Source organism: Pinus tabuliformis, chromosome 7, assembly GCF_031772625.1.
Source record: "Pinus tabuliformis cultivar Carrire ecotype Pingquan chromosome 7, CPIR1, whole genome shotgun sequence".
NCBI lineage: Eukaryota > Viridiplantae > Streptophyta > Pinopsida > Pinales > Pinaceae > Pinus > Pinus tabuliformis.
Genome location: NC_142293.1, coordinates 1,370,511,035 through 1,370,528,637, shown reverse-complemented (window position 1 = coordinate 1,370,528,637; position 17,603 = coordinate 1,370,511,035). Strand labels below are relative to the sequence as shown.

General features: G+C 37.3%; 1 protein-coding gene across 33 annotated transcripts in view; it reads right to left on the bottom strand.

The window, feature by feature from the left end:
• LOC149252728 (kinesin-like protein KIN-7E, chloroplastic) overlaps positions 1-17,603 on the bottom strand; it is a 370,076-nt gene that overhangs the window by 137,570 nt on the left and 214,903 nt on the right. For all 33 annotated transcript variants that reach the window (XR_016266978.1, XR_016266981.1, XR_016266983.1 and 30 more), the window contains exons 18-23: positions 13,691-13,831; positions 13,476-13,601; positions 13,056-13,106; positions 12,844-12,891; positions 12,455-12,724; positions 11,468-12,196 (exon numbers count right to left, since the gene is read on the bottom strand). Coding sequence is in view for 9 of the 33 variants with exons in the window: in XM_089459767.1 (XP_089315893.1) it covers positions 11,468-12,196; positions 12,455-12,724; positions 12,844-12,891; positions 13,056-13,106; positions 13,476-13,601; positions 13,691-13,831 (1,365 nt within the window). In the remaining 24 variants the exon portion in view is untranslated. The remainder of the gene's footprint in view (positions 1-11,467; positions 12,197-12,454; positions 12,725-12,843; positions 12,892-13,055; positions 13,107-13,475; positions 13,602-13,690; positions 13,832-17,603) is intronic.

Below are 17,603 nucleotides of genomic sequence, written 5' to 3'. Positions count from 1 at the left end.
TCTTCTCAACACTCACCAGATTGCAACAAAAATGAGATCTAGACAAATACACTCGAGAATGGGAAACTTTAGCTACACGAGTACCTGGATTATCAGAAAATCGTCTCATTCAGTCATACATCACAGGACTTAAACCCCATCTCCAGGCTAAGCTTGAGCTTCATGACATCACTTCTATAGAAGTAGCAAGATAGAAGACAAAAGTTGTTGAAAATAAGCACGAAAAGATATAGTGGCCAAAAGTTGAGAGAGCATATTCAAGATGAAGATTTCCCCAAACTGCGAACACAGATAATACAAAATATGTTCCACCACATCTTTGTGAATGAGACAAAACTAATTTGGAAATGCATAGAATGAAAGAAGGTAAGTGCAAATGTTGTGGCGAAAAATGGGACCCTAAACATAGATGTGCTAAGGGAAAAGAAACCAAGAACCTGTATACATGTGAAGCAACGAATGATTCAGACAGTGAAGAATCAGAGATGGAAGAAGTTGAATATTCTCCACAATTTTCTCTCGAACCAGATAACGAGAATATTCTGTAAGTATCACTATCGGCCATGACAGGTATATCTCAACCCCGGACATTAAAGTTAAAAGGACATATCAAAAAGAGCAACGCAATGGTTCTAATCGATATCAGTAGCATACACAAATTTTTGGACTGAACTATGGCAAAAAGGCTCAACATTTTTGCATTTCCTATGCCCAACATGAAGGTTAAGGTAGCGAACGGTAAGAAAATTGAAAAAGTAGGGAAATGCCATAAAGTCAAATTACAGATTCAAGGCTATAATCTAGAATCTTCGTTCTACATTGTACCATTAGGAGGAGTAGATGTGGTCCTATGTAGCAAATGGATTCAAACCCTAGGCACTTACTCTGCCAAGTGCCAACCATTAAAAGCAATTTATAAAATTTAAATGGTAAGGGCAGAAATACAAGTTATATGGCTTCCAAGCCCCAGAGAATCAAATTATTTCATCATCCCAGATGATGAAAATGATTCCGAAGGGAGCACCAGCTTATTTAGTGCAGTATCATCAATTAGAAATGCTAACTTCAGATATGTTTAACGAAGAGTCACCTAAGTTCAAGAACTAATTCAAAATCATGAGAAAGTGTTCCAAGACCTTCCAATGAAGATGCCTCCTAAAAGAGAAATCGAGCACACAATTGAAGTCAAATCAGGATCAAATCCCGTCAACATCAAACCGTATCGATATCCACATCATCAAAAAACCGAAATCAAGAGATTAGTCCAGGATATTTTAAAGTGTGGTATTATCACAAAAAGAAGAAGTCCATATGTTGCTCCAATTCTATTAGTTCAAAAAAAAGATGGATCGTTTAGACTATGCGTAGACTACCGAGGGCTAAACAAGATAATGATTAAGAACAAATTCCCAACTCCTTTTATCGATGAAATGTTGGATGAACTACACGGAGCTAAATACTTTTCAAGAAGCGGGGACTTTTTTGGAAGTGAGGAAGTGGAAGCGTCATTTTCCAAAAATCTAGGAAGCGAAGCGTCCGCAGAACCGTTATATATATATATATATATAGAGAGAGAGAGAGAGAGAGATATAGATATAGATATAGATATATTTGCATTTATACTCAAAACAAACATCCCAAATACCAAATTAGTTGTAGAAGACATGAAAACATGCATATTTTTGCATAAATCAAGATAGATATAACATCCATTGTACATTAATGATTAATTATTCGAGCATCAACCACTTAGATGCATCAACCATCTAGAATCTAGATTCTTCTCCTCTTGTCTAGCCTTTGCCTCTACCTCGTCTAGGGATATTAGTCAACATTGCCCAATTTTGATCAAACTAACTAATTCAAGACTTAAAATATGGTAGAAAAAGCTTAACATGCTTGATCGATGATTTTGACTTGTTTGAAAGGTAATTTTTTGCTAAGGGTGTGTCGCATGACAAAGGAGTTCAACAATTAACACCGCCAACACTAGGGTACATATAGGGCTCGGTTCTCTTGATTAAATGCTAATCGCATACCTTCATACTTGATATAATCTAATGAAATGCCACAATCCCATTGATCCTGAATTCCTGAAAAATGTTAAGTCTGCTGAATTTTGAATAGGATATGAAATTCTATTTTCTCCATATGAAGTCCAATGAGGCTGGAACCACTCTCAAACATCCTGAATCATTTCATGGTAATGTTAAAAATTTAAGTAAAAGGATGAAAATGAAAAATAAAGGAGAATGTCACTTTTACTTTAAGAATTTAACATTACCATGAGGGAGCATCTGCTATATTTATATTTTTTTTGCCTTCATTCGACACCCTAACCCAAGGTGGACCCACCCCCAACAAGCAAACTCACCTAAAATTAAAAAAAAAAATTGAAAAAAAACGATTTTCTAAACGCTTTTTCGGAAGCGTACGCTTACTCCTCCGAACCGTCGTATGAAACGCACTTCCAAGCCACGCTTCCAAAAAGTCCAGGAAGTGGCAAAAAAAATCGAAAGCACGCTTCTGGCGAAGCTTCCTAGGCGCTTCCTTACAGCACGCGCTCCTAGGCTTGGAACCGGGGGGAGCGCTTCGTGCAACATTGGATCAGGGTACTACCAAATAAGGATAAGGTTGGAATACATATCAAAAATTGTGTTCCGTACACATGAAGGTCAATATAACTAATGCTCCAGCAATATTCCAAGCCACCATGAATGAGATATTCGATCAATATCTAAGGAAGTTTGTGTTAGTGTTCTTCGATCATATTCTAATTTATAGTAAAACACGGAAGGAGCATCTACAACATTTAGAACAAGTACTCACTGTTTTAGAAGAGCATCAATTTTACGCCAAGAAATCCAAGTGCACTTTTGGGAAAGAGGAAGTAGAGTACCTCAGACATATAATATCCAAGGAAGGAGTAAAAGTAGATCTTAATAAAATCAGAGCTATAAGAGAGTGGCCCAAACCAATTAACATATCCAAGTTAAGGGGTTTCTTACGGTTAACTGGATACTATCGAAGGTTTATTAAAAATTATGCCCATGTAACTGCACCTCTGACAAACCCTCTAAAGAAATATTCATTTCGTCGAAATGATGAAGCAGAAAAGTGTCTCAGAGACTTAAAAGAAATTATGTCCAATGCGCCTAGGTTAGCAACTCCAGATTTTTCAAATCCATTTATAATTGAATGTGATACCTAAGATTTTGGGATAGGAGCAGTGTTGATGCAAGATGGCCATCCAGTAGCTTTCAAAAGCAGGAAGCTCAATAAGCGAGAATGTCTTAAGTCTACATACAACAAATAAATGCTCACTATTATGCACGCACTAGCCAAGTGGAAGCAATATCTTTTGGGAAGTTCTCCATACAAACAGACAATAACAGTCTCCAATACCTCCTCCAACAAAAAACGCTCTCTGAAGAACAACAAAAGTGGATTGAAAAAATTGTTGCTTTTGACTTGGAGATATAACATAAAAGGGGAAAGGACAATGTGGTGGTCGATGCTCTCCCAAAACAGATGAAGACACATCCTTGTTTGTAATCTCGATTCTCAGCTATAATCCCATAATAGCTTAATGAAATCCGAAGTGAATATGCAAAAGACACATAAACATGTGCTATAATTAATAATCCTACTCAAAATCCAAAATTTGAATGGAAAAACAATATTTTGTGGTATAAATGGAGAATTTACCTAAGCCCTAACTCTAAATTTAAGACCAGGGTCCTCAAGTAATCCTATGACTCGTTGTCAATAGGACATGTAGGGTTCTTTAAAACCTACTATAATGCATGTCAGTCTTTTTTCTGGAAAGGAATGAGTAATGACATTCAAAAATATGTAGCAAAATGTGATTAGTGCCAAAGGAATAAAAGTGAAAGCGTTAAGACCCCTGGCCTACTCCATCCCTTGAATATTCCTAATCAAAAGTGGGAAGAAGTATCAATGGATTTTGTTGAGGGATTACCCATGTCAGACAAGAAGGACAAAATTCTCATAGTAGTCGATAGACTCACAAAATATGCACACTTTATAGGGATGAAGAAATCAGATTCAGCAAAAGAGATCACTGAGATATTTTGTAAAAATGTCTACAAATTACATGGCTTTCCCAAAGTCATTGTTAGTGATAGAGATGCCAAATTTAAAGGGAATTTCTGGAAGAAACTCTTCAAACATGTTGGGACATACCTCAACATGAGTTCAGCATATCATCTTCAAACAGATGGACAAACTGACACTGTCAATATATGCTTAGAAGCTTACCTTCGTTGTTATGCAACAGAGAATAAAATAAGTGGGGTCAGTGGTTACACCTCGTTGAGTGGTGGTACAATTCAACATATCACATTTCTACAAAAATGACCCCATTTCAATCTTTGTACAGTTATGAACCTCCTAAATGGAAGGGCTTGGCCTTCACGAAACTAGAGTTCCGACAGTTAAAGACCAATTGGAAGAGACCCAAAAAATCCTTCAAGCATTGAAAGAAAATCTACGTATTGCAAGGAATCGCATGAAACAACAAGCCGACCATCATATATCAAAAAGAGAATTTGAAGTTGGAGAGTGGGTATTTGTTAAGCTTCAACCTTACAAACAAGTACCCCTAATGCAGAAGGATAAAAACAAGTTGGGACTGAAATTCTATGGATCATACCAGATCAACAAAAAAATCAGCCAAGTGGCATATAGCCCAAGCCTTCCTGATAATAGTCGGGTTCGCAATGTTTTTCATGTATCTTGTCTTAAAAATTCTGTTATATAAAAATTGGTTAGTTAAGTAGTTATTAGGCAAACGGCGGCATGATCAAAGATCATGCCCATTCACCAACAGGCACCTAGGGCGGTATAAATCCAGGGGCCTCCCTCAATTTGTAATCATCTTCTATTTTTCAATAATAATAAATATGACTTTTCTAAGTATTTGAGCGCATTGTTCCATCTGGTATAAGAGGACACGATCCTCGGTTGCTCTACTATTGCACAAGTCGAACTACCATTGACTGTCGCCTTAGATTCACTTTCGCCGTTTTCTTTTTTACCGTCGTATGCAACCATCGAGAACTGTTGTTTCCCTACAGTCGTCTGCGTCCTGTTCCAAACCCTCCGCCTCCGTCGCTACAGCACCCCTGTTCTCCACTCCACTTGCAACGAGACCCTCGCATATATGTTCATATCGCACATACAATTGCAACAACCACCCGACCCTCACGTTGCCACAATTTCGTTGACCGTCACCTGTTATCGTCCCCTGTTTCCGACGCCTGCCATTGCACTCCGCCTATACCCCATTTTGTCGACCATCGATCGTTATGCCCACTTTGCCGGCCACCGTTCCCTTGACTCCCGTCACGCAGTGATTCGGCCCGTTCACGTTGTTGATTCGTGCCTGTCACATTGACATTGTTTCCCATTGTGTATGTCATTTCCCATTGTGTGTTCTGTCCTTTTCATTATACGCCCCAATTCAAGTACCCAAACATTATAATCCCTATTTATTTTATTAATATATATATATAAACTTTATGTTAAAAAATAATTTAATATATAATTAAATTATCTAATTTAATTTAATTATGTATTAAAAAAAAAAAAATATATATATATATATATATATATATTATTTCAACAAACAAAAAAAACAATAGTTCAAGTTAAGAAAGAAATTTACGCTGGCGGAAAAATATACACCCCCACAGACCCGTTCAATGTCGTCGATGACAATGGCTAATTTTAGCAAAAAATTGGTTGATCTAGAGAATAGAATTCCTAGCCACTCCGATGATTTCAACCAAAAATTAGTTGATCTCGAGAGTAGGGTTATCAAACATTCTGACGATATCAAAAAGCTTCAAGATACGACAAATCGAAAAGAACTACAGCTCAGGCAGAACCATATCAAATCTGAAATGAATCATAATCAGACAATTTCATTGCTGAGCATTTTGTGTGACAAGATGAAGGTTATGCCCGAACAACTACTCCAAGATGATGGAGGTAATCAACTGCACAATTCATCAAATTCAACAGATTCTCATGAAAAAGCGGAGTCTCCAAAAAAATCATCCACGCACCATCAAGGAAATAGTAACGCAACTTTTTCAAATAAGAAACTTTGGAATTCATTCGCCAATCAATACCCTCTTTTCGCTCCACCATTAGCGATGTATCAACGAAAGGCAAAAATCGAGCTGCCCAAATTCGATGGTAATGAAAAATGCAGCATTGCGTGGCTGAATAAAGCAAAAGAATATTTCGAGATTTACAACATCGACAATGATGATGAAAAGATCAAGCACGCTTCCATGAAAATGGAAGGAGAAGCATATAATTGGTATATGTGGTGGAAGAAGACAACAATCGCTATCAGTTGGAGAAAATTTAAGGATGCATTCTTTAAAAGATTCCAAGGTGTAAAGGAAGAAGAGTTCTTTTCAACACTCATCAAATTACGACAAAAAAGAAATGTGGATGAGTGCACTCGAGAATGGGAGACCTTAGCAACACGAGTACCTGGGTTATCAGAATCTCATCTAATTCAATCATACATCTCCGGACTTAAAACTCATCTACGAGTAGAACTTGAGCTTCATGACATTACATCAATAGAAGTAGCAAGACAAAAAGAAAAAGCTGCTAAAAAGAAATTTGAACAAATGTTGTGGTCAAAACCGAAAAAGGTATATTCAAGACGAAGAATGCCCCAGTCTGGGAATACGAATAATACAAGATATGTTCCACCACATCTTCGTGAAGGCGAAAAATCTAACATGGAAATGCAAAGGATAAAAGAAGGCAAATGCAAACGTTGTGGCGAGAAGTGGGACCCTAAACATAGGTGTGCAAAAGGAAAAGAATCAAAGAACCTATATAACTGTGAAGCAACTAATGATTCAAATAGTGATGAATCAGACATAGAAGAAACAGAAGATGCCCCAGAATTCTCTCCAGAATTAGATGACGGAAGTATTCCGCAAGTGTCAATATCAGTTATGACAGGTATATCACAACCCCAACCTCTAAAATTAGAAGGGCAGATAAAGAAGAACAACGTAGTGGTTCTCATCAATTCTGGTAGCACCCACAATTTTTTAGATGCAACCGTGGCAAAGAGACTCAACATTTTCTCATTTCCCTTATCCAACATGAAGGTAATGGTAGCCGACAGTAAGAAGATTGAAAAGGTAGGGAAATGCCATAAGGTCAAATTGCAGATTCAAGACGTTAATTTAGAATCCTCGTTCTTCACTGTACCATTAAGAGGAGTAGATGCGGTCTTAGGTATCCAATGGCTACGAACCCTAGGCACTTACTCTGCCAACCATCAAGCGTAGTTCACTAGCTTTAACTAGGAAGGGCAGAGGTACAAGTTATACAGACTCCAAGCACCAGAGAATGAAATCATGTCGTCATCCCAGATGATGAAGATGATTCAAAAAGGAGCTCTAGCTTATGTAGTACAATGTCACCAGTTAGAAATGTTATTTGCAAACATGAGCAGCGAAGAGTCACCAGAAGTACAAGAGCTAATTCAGAAGCATGAAAAGGTATTCCAAGACCTGCCCATGAAAATGCCTCCTAACAGGGAAATCAAGCATACAATAGAAGTCAAAGCAAGATCAGACCCCATCAACATCAAGCCGTATCGATATCCACATCACCTAAATACTGAAATTGAGAGATTAATCCAAGACCTTTTAAAATGTAGGATCATCTCAAAAGTAAGAGTTTGTATGTTGCTCCAGTGGTATTGGTAAGGAAGAAGGACGGATCATTCAGCCTATGCATTGATTATAGGGGATTAAACAAAATAATGATTAAAAACAAATTCCCAATTCCCTTTATCGACGAAAGGTTGGATGAACTACATGGCGCAAAATATTTCTCAAAATTGGACTTAAGTTCAGGCTATTACCAAATCAGAATCAGGTCGGAAGACATACCAAAAATGGCATTCCAAACACACAAAGGTCACTATGAATTTAAAGTAATGCCCTTTGGGTTAACCAATGCACCAGCAACATTCCAAGCCACTATGAACGAGTTATCTCGTCCATATCTTAGGAAGTTTGTATTAGTATTCTTTGATGACATTTTAATTTACAGTAAAACTTGGAAAGAACACCTACAACATCTGGATAAAGTTCTTACACTACTAAAAGAGCATCAGTTCTACGCCAAGAAACCAAAATGCACCTTTGCGAAGGAAGAAGTAGAATATCTAGGACACATAATACCCCATGAAGGAATAAAAGTGGACCCTAATAAAATCAAAGCTATAAAGGAATGGACCAAACCAGTTAATATATCCAACCTAAGAGGGTTCTTAGGATTGACTACATATTACCGACGATTTATTAAAAGCTATGCACATGTAACTGCACCTCTAACAAACATTTTAAAGAAGAATTCATTTCAATGGAATGAGGAAGCAGGAAGTTGTTTTGAAGAACTGAAGGAAGTTATGTCTAATGCCCCAGTATTGGCAACTCTAGATTTCTCTAAACCATTTATCATCGAGTGTGATGCTTTTGGATTCGGTATAGGCGCAGTGTTAATACAAGAAGGTCATCCAATAGCTTTTGAAAGCAGGAAGCTCAATAAAACAGAATGCCTTAAGTCCACATACAACAAGGAAATGCTCTCTATTATGCACGCACTAGCTAAGTGGAGACAATATCTTTTGGGAAGTAACTTCTCCATTCGAACAAACCATAACAGTCTCGAACACCTCCTTCAACAAAAAAAACTTTCCGAAGGAAAAAAAATGGATTGAAAAAATTGTCGCCTTTGACATGGAGATACTACATAAAAGGGGAAAAGACAATGTAGTAGCAGATGCCCTGTCTAGGAAAGACAAAGAACCAGCACTACTTGCAGTCTAGGTTGTTGTCCCTAAATGGCTTAATGAGATTCGAAGTGAGTATGCTAAGAATCCAAAAATAACTGCAATAATCAATAACCTTCCAGACAACTCAAAATTTGAATGGAGGAACGACATTCTATGGTACAAAGGAAGAATCCATATGAATTCAAACTCCATGTTTAAATCCAAGATACTCAAGGAGTCACATGATTCACTGTCAGCCAGACATGTAGGATTCTTTAAAACTTACTACAATGCACGTCAATCATTCATTCTTTTGGAAGGGGATGAGTCGCAATATTCAGAAGTATGTAGTAGAGTGTGACACATGTCAAAGAAATAAAAGTGAAAAAAGTATGACACCTGGATTACTTCAGCCCTTCTAAATCAGAAATGGGAAGAAATATCAATGGACTCTATTGAGGGATTTCCTGTTTCTGAAGGCAAGGATATGATTTTCGTAGTAGTCGACAGGCTCGCGAAATATGCTCAATTTATTGCTGAGATATTCTGCAAAAAAATTTATAAATTACACGGTTTTTTGAAATTCATTGTGAGTGATAGAGATGCCAAATTTAAGGGTAATTTTTGGAAAGAGTTGTTCAACAATATAGGAACCTACCTAAATATGAGTTTTGCTTACCACCCTCAAACAAATGGACAAACGAAGGTTGTCAATAAATGTTTGGAAGCCCAGCTACATTGTTACGCTACAAAAAAACAAAATAAGTGGGCTCAGTGGTTGCATCTCGCTGAATGGTGGTATAATTCTACTTATCATACGTCAGCAAATATGACTCCATTCCAAGCTTTGTATGGGTATGAACCTCCAAAATGGAAGGATCTAGCCACCATCTAGACAAATCTACCTGTTGTTAAAAACCATCTAGAAGAAACCCAAAAAAAACCGTCCAAACCCTAAAGGAAAACTTCAATAATGAAAGCAATCGTATGAAGCAACAAGCAGAGCGAAACAAAACCAAAAGAGAAATTTAAGTCGGAGAATGGGCATTTGTCAAGCTCCAACCATACAAACAATTGTCCTTGAAACAAAAAGGAAAAAATAAATTGGCACCGAAGTTCTATGGACCATATCAAATCAATAAAAAGATCAGCCAAGTTGCAGATATTTTAAGGCTTCCTGAGAAAGGTCGTGTTCACAACGTCTTCCATGTCTCCTGCCTTAAAAGGGCATTGGGCGACCATCAATCAACGCAAACAACGCTTCCATCCCTAGATGATGAAGGAAGGGTCATTTTAGAACTAGAAGGTATCATATCTACCAGAGAAAGGAAGCTTCGATCTCATGTAATCAAGGGATACTTGATCAAGTGGAAGGACTTACCAGAAGAAGAAGCTTCTTGGGAGACTGAAGCATTTCATCAACAACATCCGGCATTACATATGCTTTGAGGACAAAGCATTTTTTGGGAGGAAGGCAATGGCGCAATGCTTCCAACGGGTAGTATAAAGCCAGAGGCCTCCCTCAATTTGTAATCATATTCTATTTTTCAATAATAATAAATATGATTTTCCAAGTATTTGAGCGCATTGTTCCAAATGCATTGGGCAAGCACCAATCGGCACAAACTACCCTACCAATGTTAGATGATGAAGGCAAGCTCACTCTAGAACCAAAGGGGATCATCACCACCAGGGAGAAGAAGTAACGTTCACGAGTAATTAAAGAATACCTTATCAAGTGGAAGAATCTACCAGAAGAAGAAGCCTCTTGGGAGATAAAAGCAATTCGCCAGAAACAACCGTCATTACCTATGCTTCGAGGACAAAGCATCTTTCAAGAGGGAGGCAATGTTACATAAAAATTATTTAATTTTGGGTTAATTACACAAAAGGGCACGATCATAAGATCATGCCCCTTTCCAAAAGGGTGCCCATGGCGGTATATAAGCCAGGGACTCTCACTGTAAACAATCATCCTTCAATTATTAATAAAATATATATGTATTTCTGTTATTTACTGAGTCCGTATTCCAAGTGAAATTATATGAACATCATTAGAAGTAACTATCAGTTTAGCAGATCTACAAAAAATCAACACTTTTGTGGTCATTTGTTGGCCATTAATAAAATTATCTTATCTTATGGAATGTACTTCAAAGGCACCATAGTCTATCTGCCCTGTTATTTGCTTTCAAGGAGGAATAAGTTATGTAATGATGCCTCCCTGTTAATTTTTAATAAAATATACAGATGGTGTTCAACATTGACTACAGCCTAAAATAAGAAAGTTGGTTTTATTAATACTTGAATAATACTACTGGGCACCCATGAACCAAAACAAAAAAAGGTCAAAACTGATAAACCATTTATGAAGCATTTCACAGAAAAGCAGTGTATCCCCCTCAAAATAGATAGACTCTGTGACAGCAATATCTACAGCAACTATAACTAAATTCCTGTCCTTAAAAGAGGTTAATGTCAAAAATATTTCTCAATAACAATGCAAGGATATAAGAGATCCGAAGGATTTACCAAACAAAAAAGAAATGAAAATTCTCTGTATCTTTCTCTTGCAGACAAATATGGATATAGTTCAAATACTAGTTATGGACGGTTTACCTTGAGCTGAGAAAGGATCGATTCCACCTCCAGACGTCTTTTTCTCTCATATTCAAGAGAAACTTTTAGCTCTTCCAAAGCATTGCCATTCACCTCGTTTTCATCTAGCCTTGTCTCATTAGAGATGTTGTTTCTTTCAATGGAGTATGGTGTATTGTTGTCACCTGTGAGGCTTCTAGATTTGCAATCTCTGCATGCATTCAGTCCTCCTTGTTTGTCTTCGTCCAGATTCTCTTGTCCCTTCTTCAGTTTTGCAACAAGAACCCACATATTTGCAAGCTCATTTTCCAGGTCTGCCTCCCTTTGTTTTGCTTCTTCAATTCGCTTTTGAACCTCTGCTTCTTTTTGTTCCTTTTCCATTAATATAGTTTCCAAAGCAGCTTCCCTTTCATGACTTGCAATAAGATCCCTTCTAATATCAGCTGAGACTGTCCCTCTGCGCCCAGCTGGGTGATCTTGTGACTGATCATTTTGACCATACTTAACAGAACCTGCTGCTCTTCCGAAGTTCAAGTCTTGTGCTACTTGCAGATCAGATGTTAGTTTTGCATTCTGATATGACAGTTTAGTAACTTCTTCAGCTAAAGCTTTCAGCTCTACTGCAGCAGCTGAGGCCAGTTCCTTGGCATAAGCTGCCTCTTCTGCCAATTTCTGGCTGTGAACTTCAAGTCCATCTTTTTGTTCAATCAACCTAACCTTGTCCTGCTTTAGATTCTCGATCTCAGCTGCCTGAAAGCACAGCTAATGAGCAAATTGGTAAACCTAAAAACAAGTAAAAATGAAAAAACACTTCCTCTTTCGTAGAAAATTAACAGCTAGTAAAAATATTTTCTTCTAATGTCTACACTGTACAGTGTTGAAAACAACCATTAAATCCCCAAAACATTAAAACTAGCTGGAAAACTAATACACTGAAAGACACACCAAGAACACAATCAAGAGTGCCAATAAGCAAAGCAAGAAAGACAATCTACTATAAGAGCCTGCCTGCATAAGAACTTGTGACTGCAGAGGTGTTTCCTCTACAACATCCTTTAAGCATACTCTCGATAAATGCTCAGTCAAAACTGGTGTGTCTGCATCTAAGTTCTCCTCCACACTCCGGAGCTCTCCAGAACAGCTACCAGGATTCAACCAGCTAGATATATCAGAATGAAATGTTGGTTGTGCCTCTTCTGTAGATCTTTTCTTCATTGCAGAATTAAGCTGCTGTCTGAGCAAAAGAATTTCTTCTTGCATGGCATTCAATTCTGATATCTGATGTGGTGTAAAAACAAATGGAAAGGACATAAGAATCTTGTTGATTGAGAAACATCCCTCCACTTGTTGAAATACATTCAACGAAACAAATTAAAACAGCTGAAAAAGGGTCTAACCTTAGCTTGTAGCTGCTCTTGAAGTACTCTGTTATCAGCACTTTTGATCTATGAATGAAAGGCATGATAAGTAATCCCACAACGACAATTTAGAATAAGAAATACAAAGAATAAGTAAGAACCCCAGAAATTTGATCAGACAACATTGCCTCATCGCAACGAAATGGAAGCAAAACAAAAAGACCCAAGGTAGACTGTATTTTCAAAATTACCTCAAGTTCAAAAGTTTTTTCATTCAATTGAGCTGTAATTTTTGAGATGGTCTGAAAATACCAGCACAGAAATTAGATCTCCATATTAGGCCATGCTCTGAGAATAAATATATAAAAGCCCAAAAATACTTGCTATTCTGGTGAACAGAGAATTCATAATAAGTCTAATGCATACCCTAGTGACAAGTATGGTCTGGTCATTGGGTAGACTGTAAACATCCATCTAAAAGTTTTAAATAATCTAAACTAATCTATTAGGCTAATTCAAGTAAAAGGAATATCAAATACTTTCTCACACAGTTTTTAAAACTACTAAACCACCAAAATATAACTTCCCAAACAATGTAGAGCACTTATTAATCCCAATAGCATAAAACCATTTCATCCAATACATTCTTCCAAGCATCTTGTGTGTCCTACCTGTGACATTTCCAATATATTGGCTGTGTTTGGAGAAGAATCAATGGAACCAACCATGCGTCTTTCAAGAACCTGCATTTGTCGTTTCTTTTCCTGGATCTCATCCTTCAGATTTTGCATCTGGGCCTTTCAACCCAAAAACGGAAGAATCAGCCAGTGTTATATGACAAACACCCAAAGATAAAATTACTCAAACATAAAACAAGTTATTATACTTGAAGTTGTAAATCATCTGGATTGCTGGCAGCCTGCTCAGAAAGCCGTTTCAGGGAGCTTGTACAAAGAGCAACTTCCCCAGCCAACATCTTCACTTGTTCTCTAAGTAGATCCATTTGGTCGGCCATTGTTGTCCCTGTCTGCAATCAGATAGGGGACAGGAATTTAATTAAAATCGGAAATATCCTAACTCATGGTCAGACCACATTATGACTGTAATCAACAGAACAGGGCATTACACACATTTCTTGGCTGTGCCGATGATTGCTTTCCTTTTAATAGTAAGCAAAGATTATAATAAAGCCACAAGAGCTTACATATTTTGTGAGTACTCAACCAGTAGACCCCTCGAACAGGGAACTGGTCAGAAATGGACTCGAATCAGTTAAGGACAAAAAACCCAGTCGACCAAAAATTACATAAAATATTCAAATTATATATATATATATATATATATATATATATATTCATGTCCATCCATATGATCCAAACCATTTATACACAAATATGAGAAAGTTCTCATCTATATAGCATGTAAGAGTGCATTAACCAAAATAGCACTTGGTGCAATACATCTTTAAACCAAAGAAACATGAGCCATGTAAGAGTGCATATTGATATAACCAAAATAGCACTTGGTGCAATACATCATTAAACCAAAGATACATGAATAAAGAGGTTCTAGATGGCCTTAGGTGTCAAAAAAAGATCATGCTACAACAAATACCTATATATCAAAATCACTGCCTATATTGAGATCCCCATCATCAATATCACCCTCTAAGCATAAAAACAAGATAGAAAAAGCTTCACATATCAAATCAAGATTTCATTTGAGTGATGGGTACATTTTTACTAGCGTCGAGATGAGCTCCTCTTTCTTGAGCAGCTACGCAAATCGATCTTTATCAATGTTGCACAACTTGTACTCATATAAGACTCGTCTAGCTATTGACTCGGCGACCCGTATAAGACTCGGGAATGACCCATATAAGACTCGTACAAGACTCAACAATTTTCCCTCCACGTGATCTCCAAAATATATATAAATATAAATCAAATTTTGAGGGTCTCCACGGGTCTTATGCAGGCCATATACAGCTCTTCACGGGTTCAATGCGGGTAGCCGAGTATTATGCGGGTTTTCGCAGGTAAGGGTAGAAATCGCGGGTTCTATGTGGGTGACCCATCTTGCTGTAGAACTCATCAAGACCTGCGGGTACTCGCGGATCTTATAGGAGTCATGGTACACTGATCTGAATCCAGCCAGCATATAGTCGTCGTGGAGAAAAGCTCCAATAATAAAGGTGTCACATCAGAGGAGTTCAACAGCAATGCCACTATACATAGAGGCCTTGGTGCTCTTGATCAAATGTTAGTTCCATACCCTCCTACACAACAGAATCTAATGAAAACTTTGCAGTCCCACCAATCCTGAAATCCTGAAAATTGTCAAGTCTGTTGGATTTTGAGTGGGATCGAAAATTCTACTTTCTCCGTATGAAATCCAATGAGGTCTAAACTACTCTCAAACATCCTAAGTCAATTATTGGCAATGTTAAAATTTAAGCAAGCCACATTTAGTTTAAGAATTTAACATTACTGTTAATTACGTAGCATTAGCAATGCCCTATGATTGAATATAATGTTGCCCACTCATAATTATTGTTTTCTTTAAAATATTTTGTATTTGGAGGGTCCTTGGTTGCATGATACAAAACCAACAGAATGGGTTGGTTCGATGGAAAAAGGTCGGTTCGATACTAAACCAGCCATCAGAACTGAACCAATCATTTCCAGTTTAGTACCACTAGTTTAGGCACCAAAACAATCGGAATGGCCACTTCTGTCGGTTCTGATACGGTTCCAATGACAATGGATCGATTATGCATTGAGGGATCAAAAAAAGGAAAAAAGCATGCACAAACCTTGCACTGCTTAAAAATTCTAGGGTTAAGAAGGATCTATGCTAAGCTTATTGTTTCCATCTTCTGGTCAGCTTTTTGTTTTTCCTTTCTTCAAAGACTAGAGGAGGATCATTTGCATTTTTTATTTAAATATTATTAGTGTCACACATGTGACACATCTCTTCCACCCCATGTTGAGAAATGTAACTAGTATCAGTCTTCATAATTGTATTTGAGTCATGATGTAATGTATTTGTCAAAAGAAAGAAAAAGAAAAATATTTGTAAGAAAAAAATTATTTATAAGCATATAAATAAATATTACGTAGCATTAGCAACACCCTATGATTGAATATTACGTTGCCCACTCATAATTATTGTTTTCTTTTAAAAGAAATTGTATTTGGAGGGTCCTTGGTTGCATGATACAAAACCAGTAGAAAGGGTTGGTTCGATGGAAAAAGGTCGGTTCGATACTAAACCAGCCGTCAGAACTGAACCAATCATTTCCAGTTTAATACCACTAGTTTAGGCACCAAAACAATCGGAATGACCACTTCTGCCGGTTCTGATCCAGTTCCAATGACAATGGATCCATTATGCATTGAGGGATCAAAAAAAGGAAAAAAGCATGCACAAACCTTGCACTGTTTAAAAATTCTAGGGTTAAGAAGGATCTATGCTAAGCTTATTGTTTCCATCTTCTGGCCAGCTTTTTGTTTTTCCTTTCTTTAAATATTAGAGGTGGATCATTTGCATTTTTTATTTAAATATTATTAGTGTCACACATGTGACACCTCTTCCACCCCATGTTGAGAAACGTAACTGGTATCGGTCTTCATAATTGTATTTGAGTCATGATGTAATGTATTTGTCAAAAGAAAGAAAAAGAAAAATATTTGTAAAATAAAATTTATTTATAAGCATATAAGCATGGGTTTCTTGCTTCATTTATTTTATTTCTACGTCAAAAACACCCATTGAGTGCTCTAGGGTTTGTCATAAGTCCTAGTCTTTTTCATCATGTAATAGACCCTTCTTGGGTTTTGCATGTCAAGAAAGAAAATTAATTTTGATGTAAATAGGTCATATAATCCTCCTCCACCAAGTCGACCTCAATTCCTTCAAATTGGCCTCAAAGAACTGCTTCAAACTACTATTTATACCCATGCATTTGACCTATTAAGGAAGCGATACATACAACTCATTCAATTTGCAACTTGAAGTGAGAAAGAAGTGTGAGTTACATAAAGGAGAGACTATTCTATGACAAGAAGTAAAGGAAGCCAAGCAAACGAGGATAGAAGGTCTGAAATTTGCTGTCCTTCGCCACACGTGTCAGTTTGTTGAAATGTCACAAGGCAAAAAAGTGTAGGATTGAGTTAGGAGATTGAAAATTACAAATGAAGGAAGAGAGGGGTCGGAACCCTAGTTGACATGATTTTCTCCTTGACTTGATATTTGAAAGTTTTACTTCTTCATGAGAGGTCGGCTTGGTGGATGAAGGAAAGTTTGTGTCTCGGTCAATAAGTTCTAGGTTGTCTCATTTGATCTGAATCTAAAGAAGAGAAAAAATTCTTTGGGTTTTCCCCTAGAGAGGGGTTTTGGCCTGGCTGAGTGCCTACATCTTGTGTTCATGGTTGTGTTCTTCATGTTTATGGCATTTATTTGATGAAAAGAACACTAACATAATCAAAAGAAGAAAAATATAATATCACAGATAAATGTCAAGTAAGAGAAATCAAGTTGCCCTAATGTTGTCCATTACCGCTCAAACTAGTAAGGGTGCTAGGAGGGGATCCTATAGAGAAACTACTAGGTCAAAGGGCAACAATGTAGCGATAGCCCACTGTCACCTCAGCTAAAGCTCCCTGCTCTTTATGGACTTTCATCAATGGGAGCAGTTCTGCTATTAGAGGAATTACTAGAATAGATGGATCAATGATAAGACATGGGGTGATGGCAAAAGCCTATTCACAAGTGAGACTCAATTGAATAGCTTATCT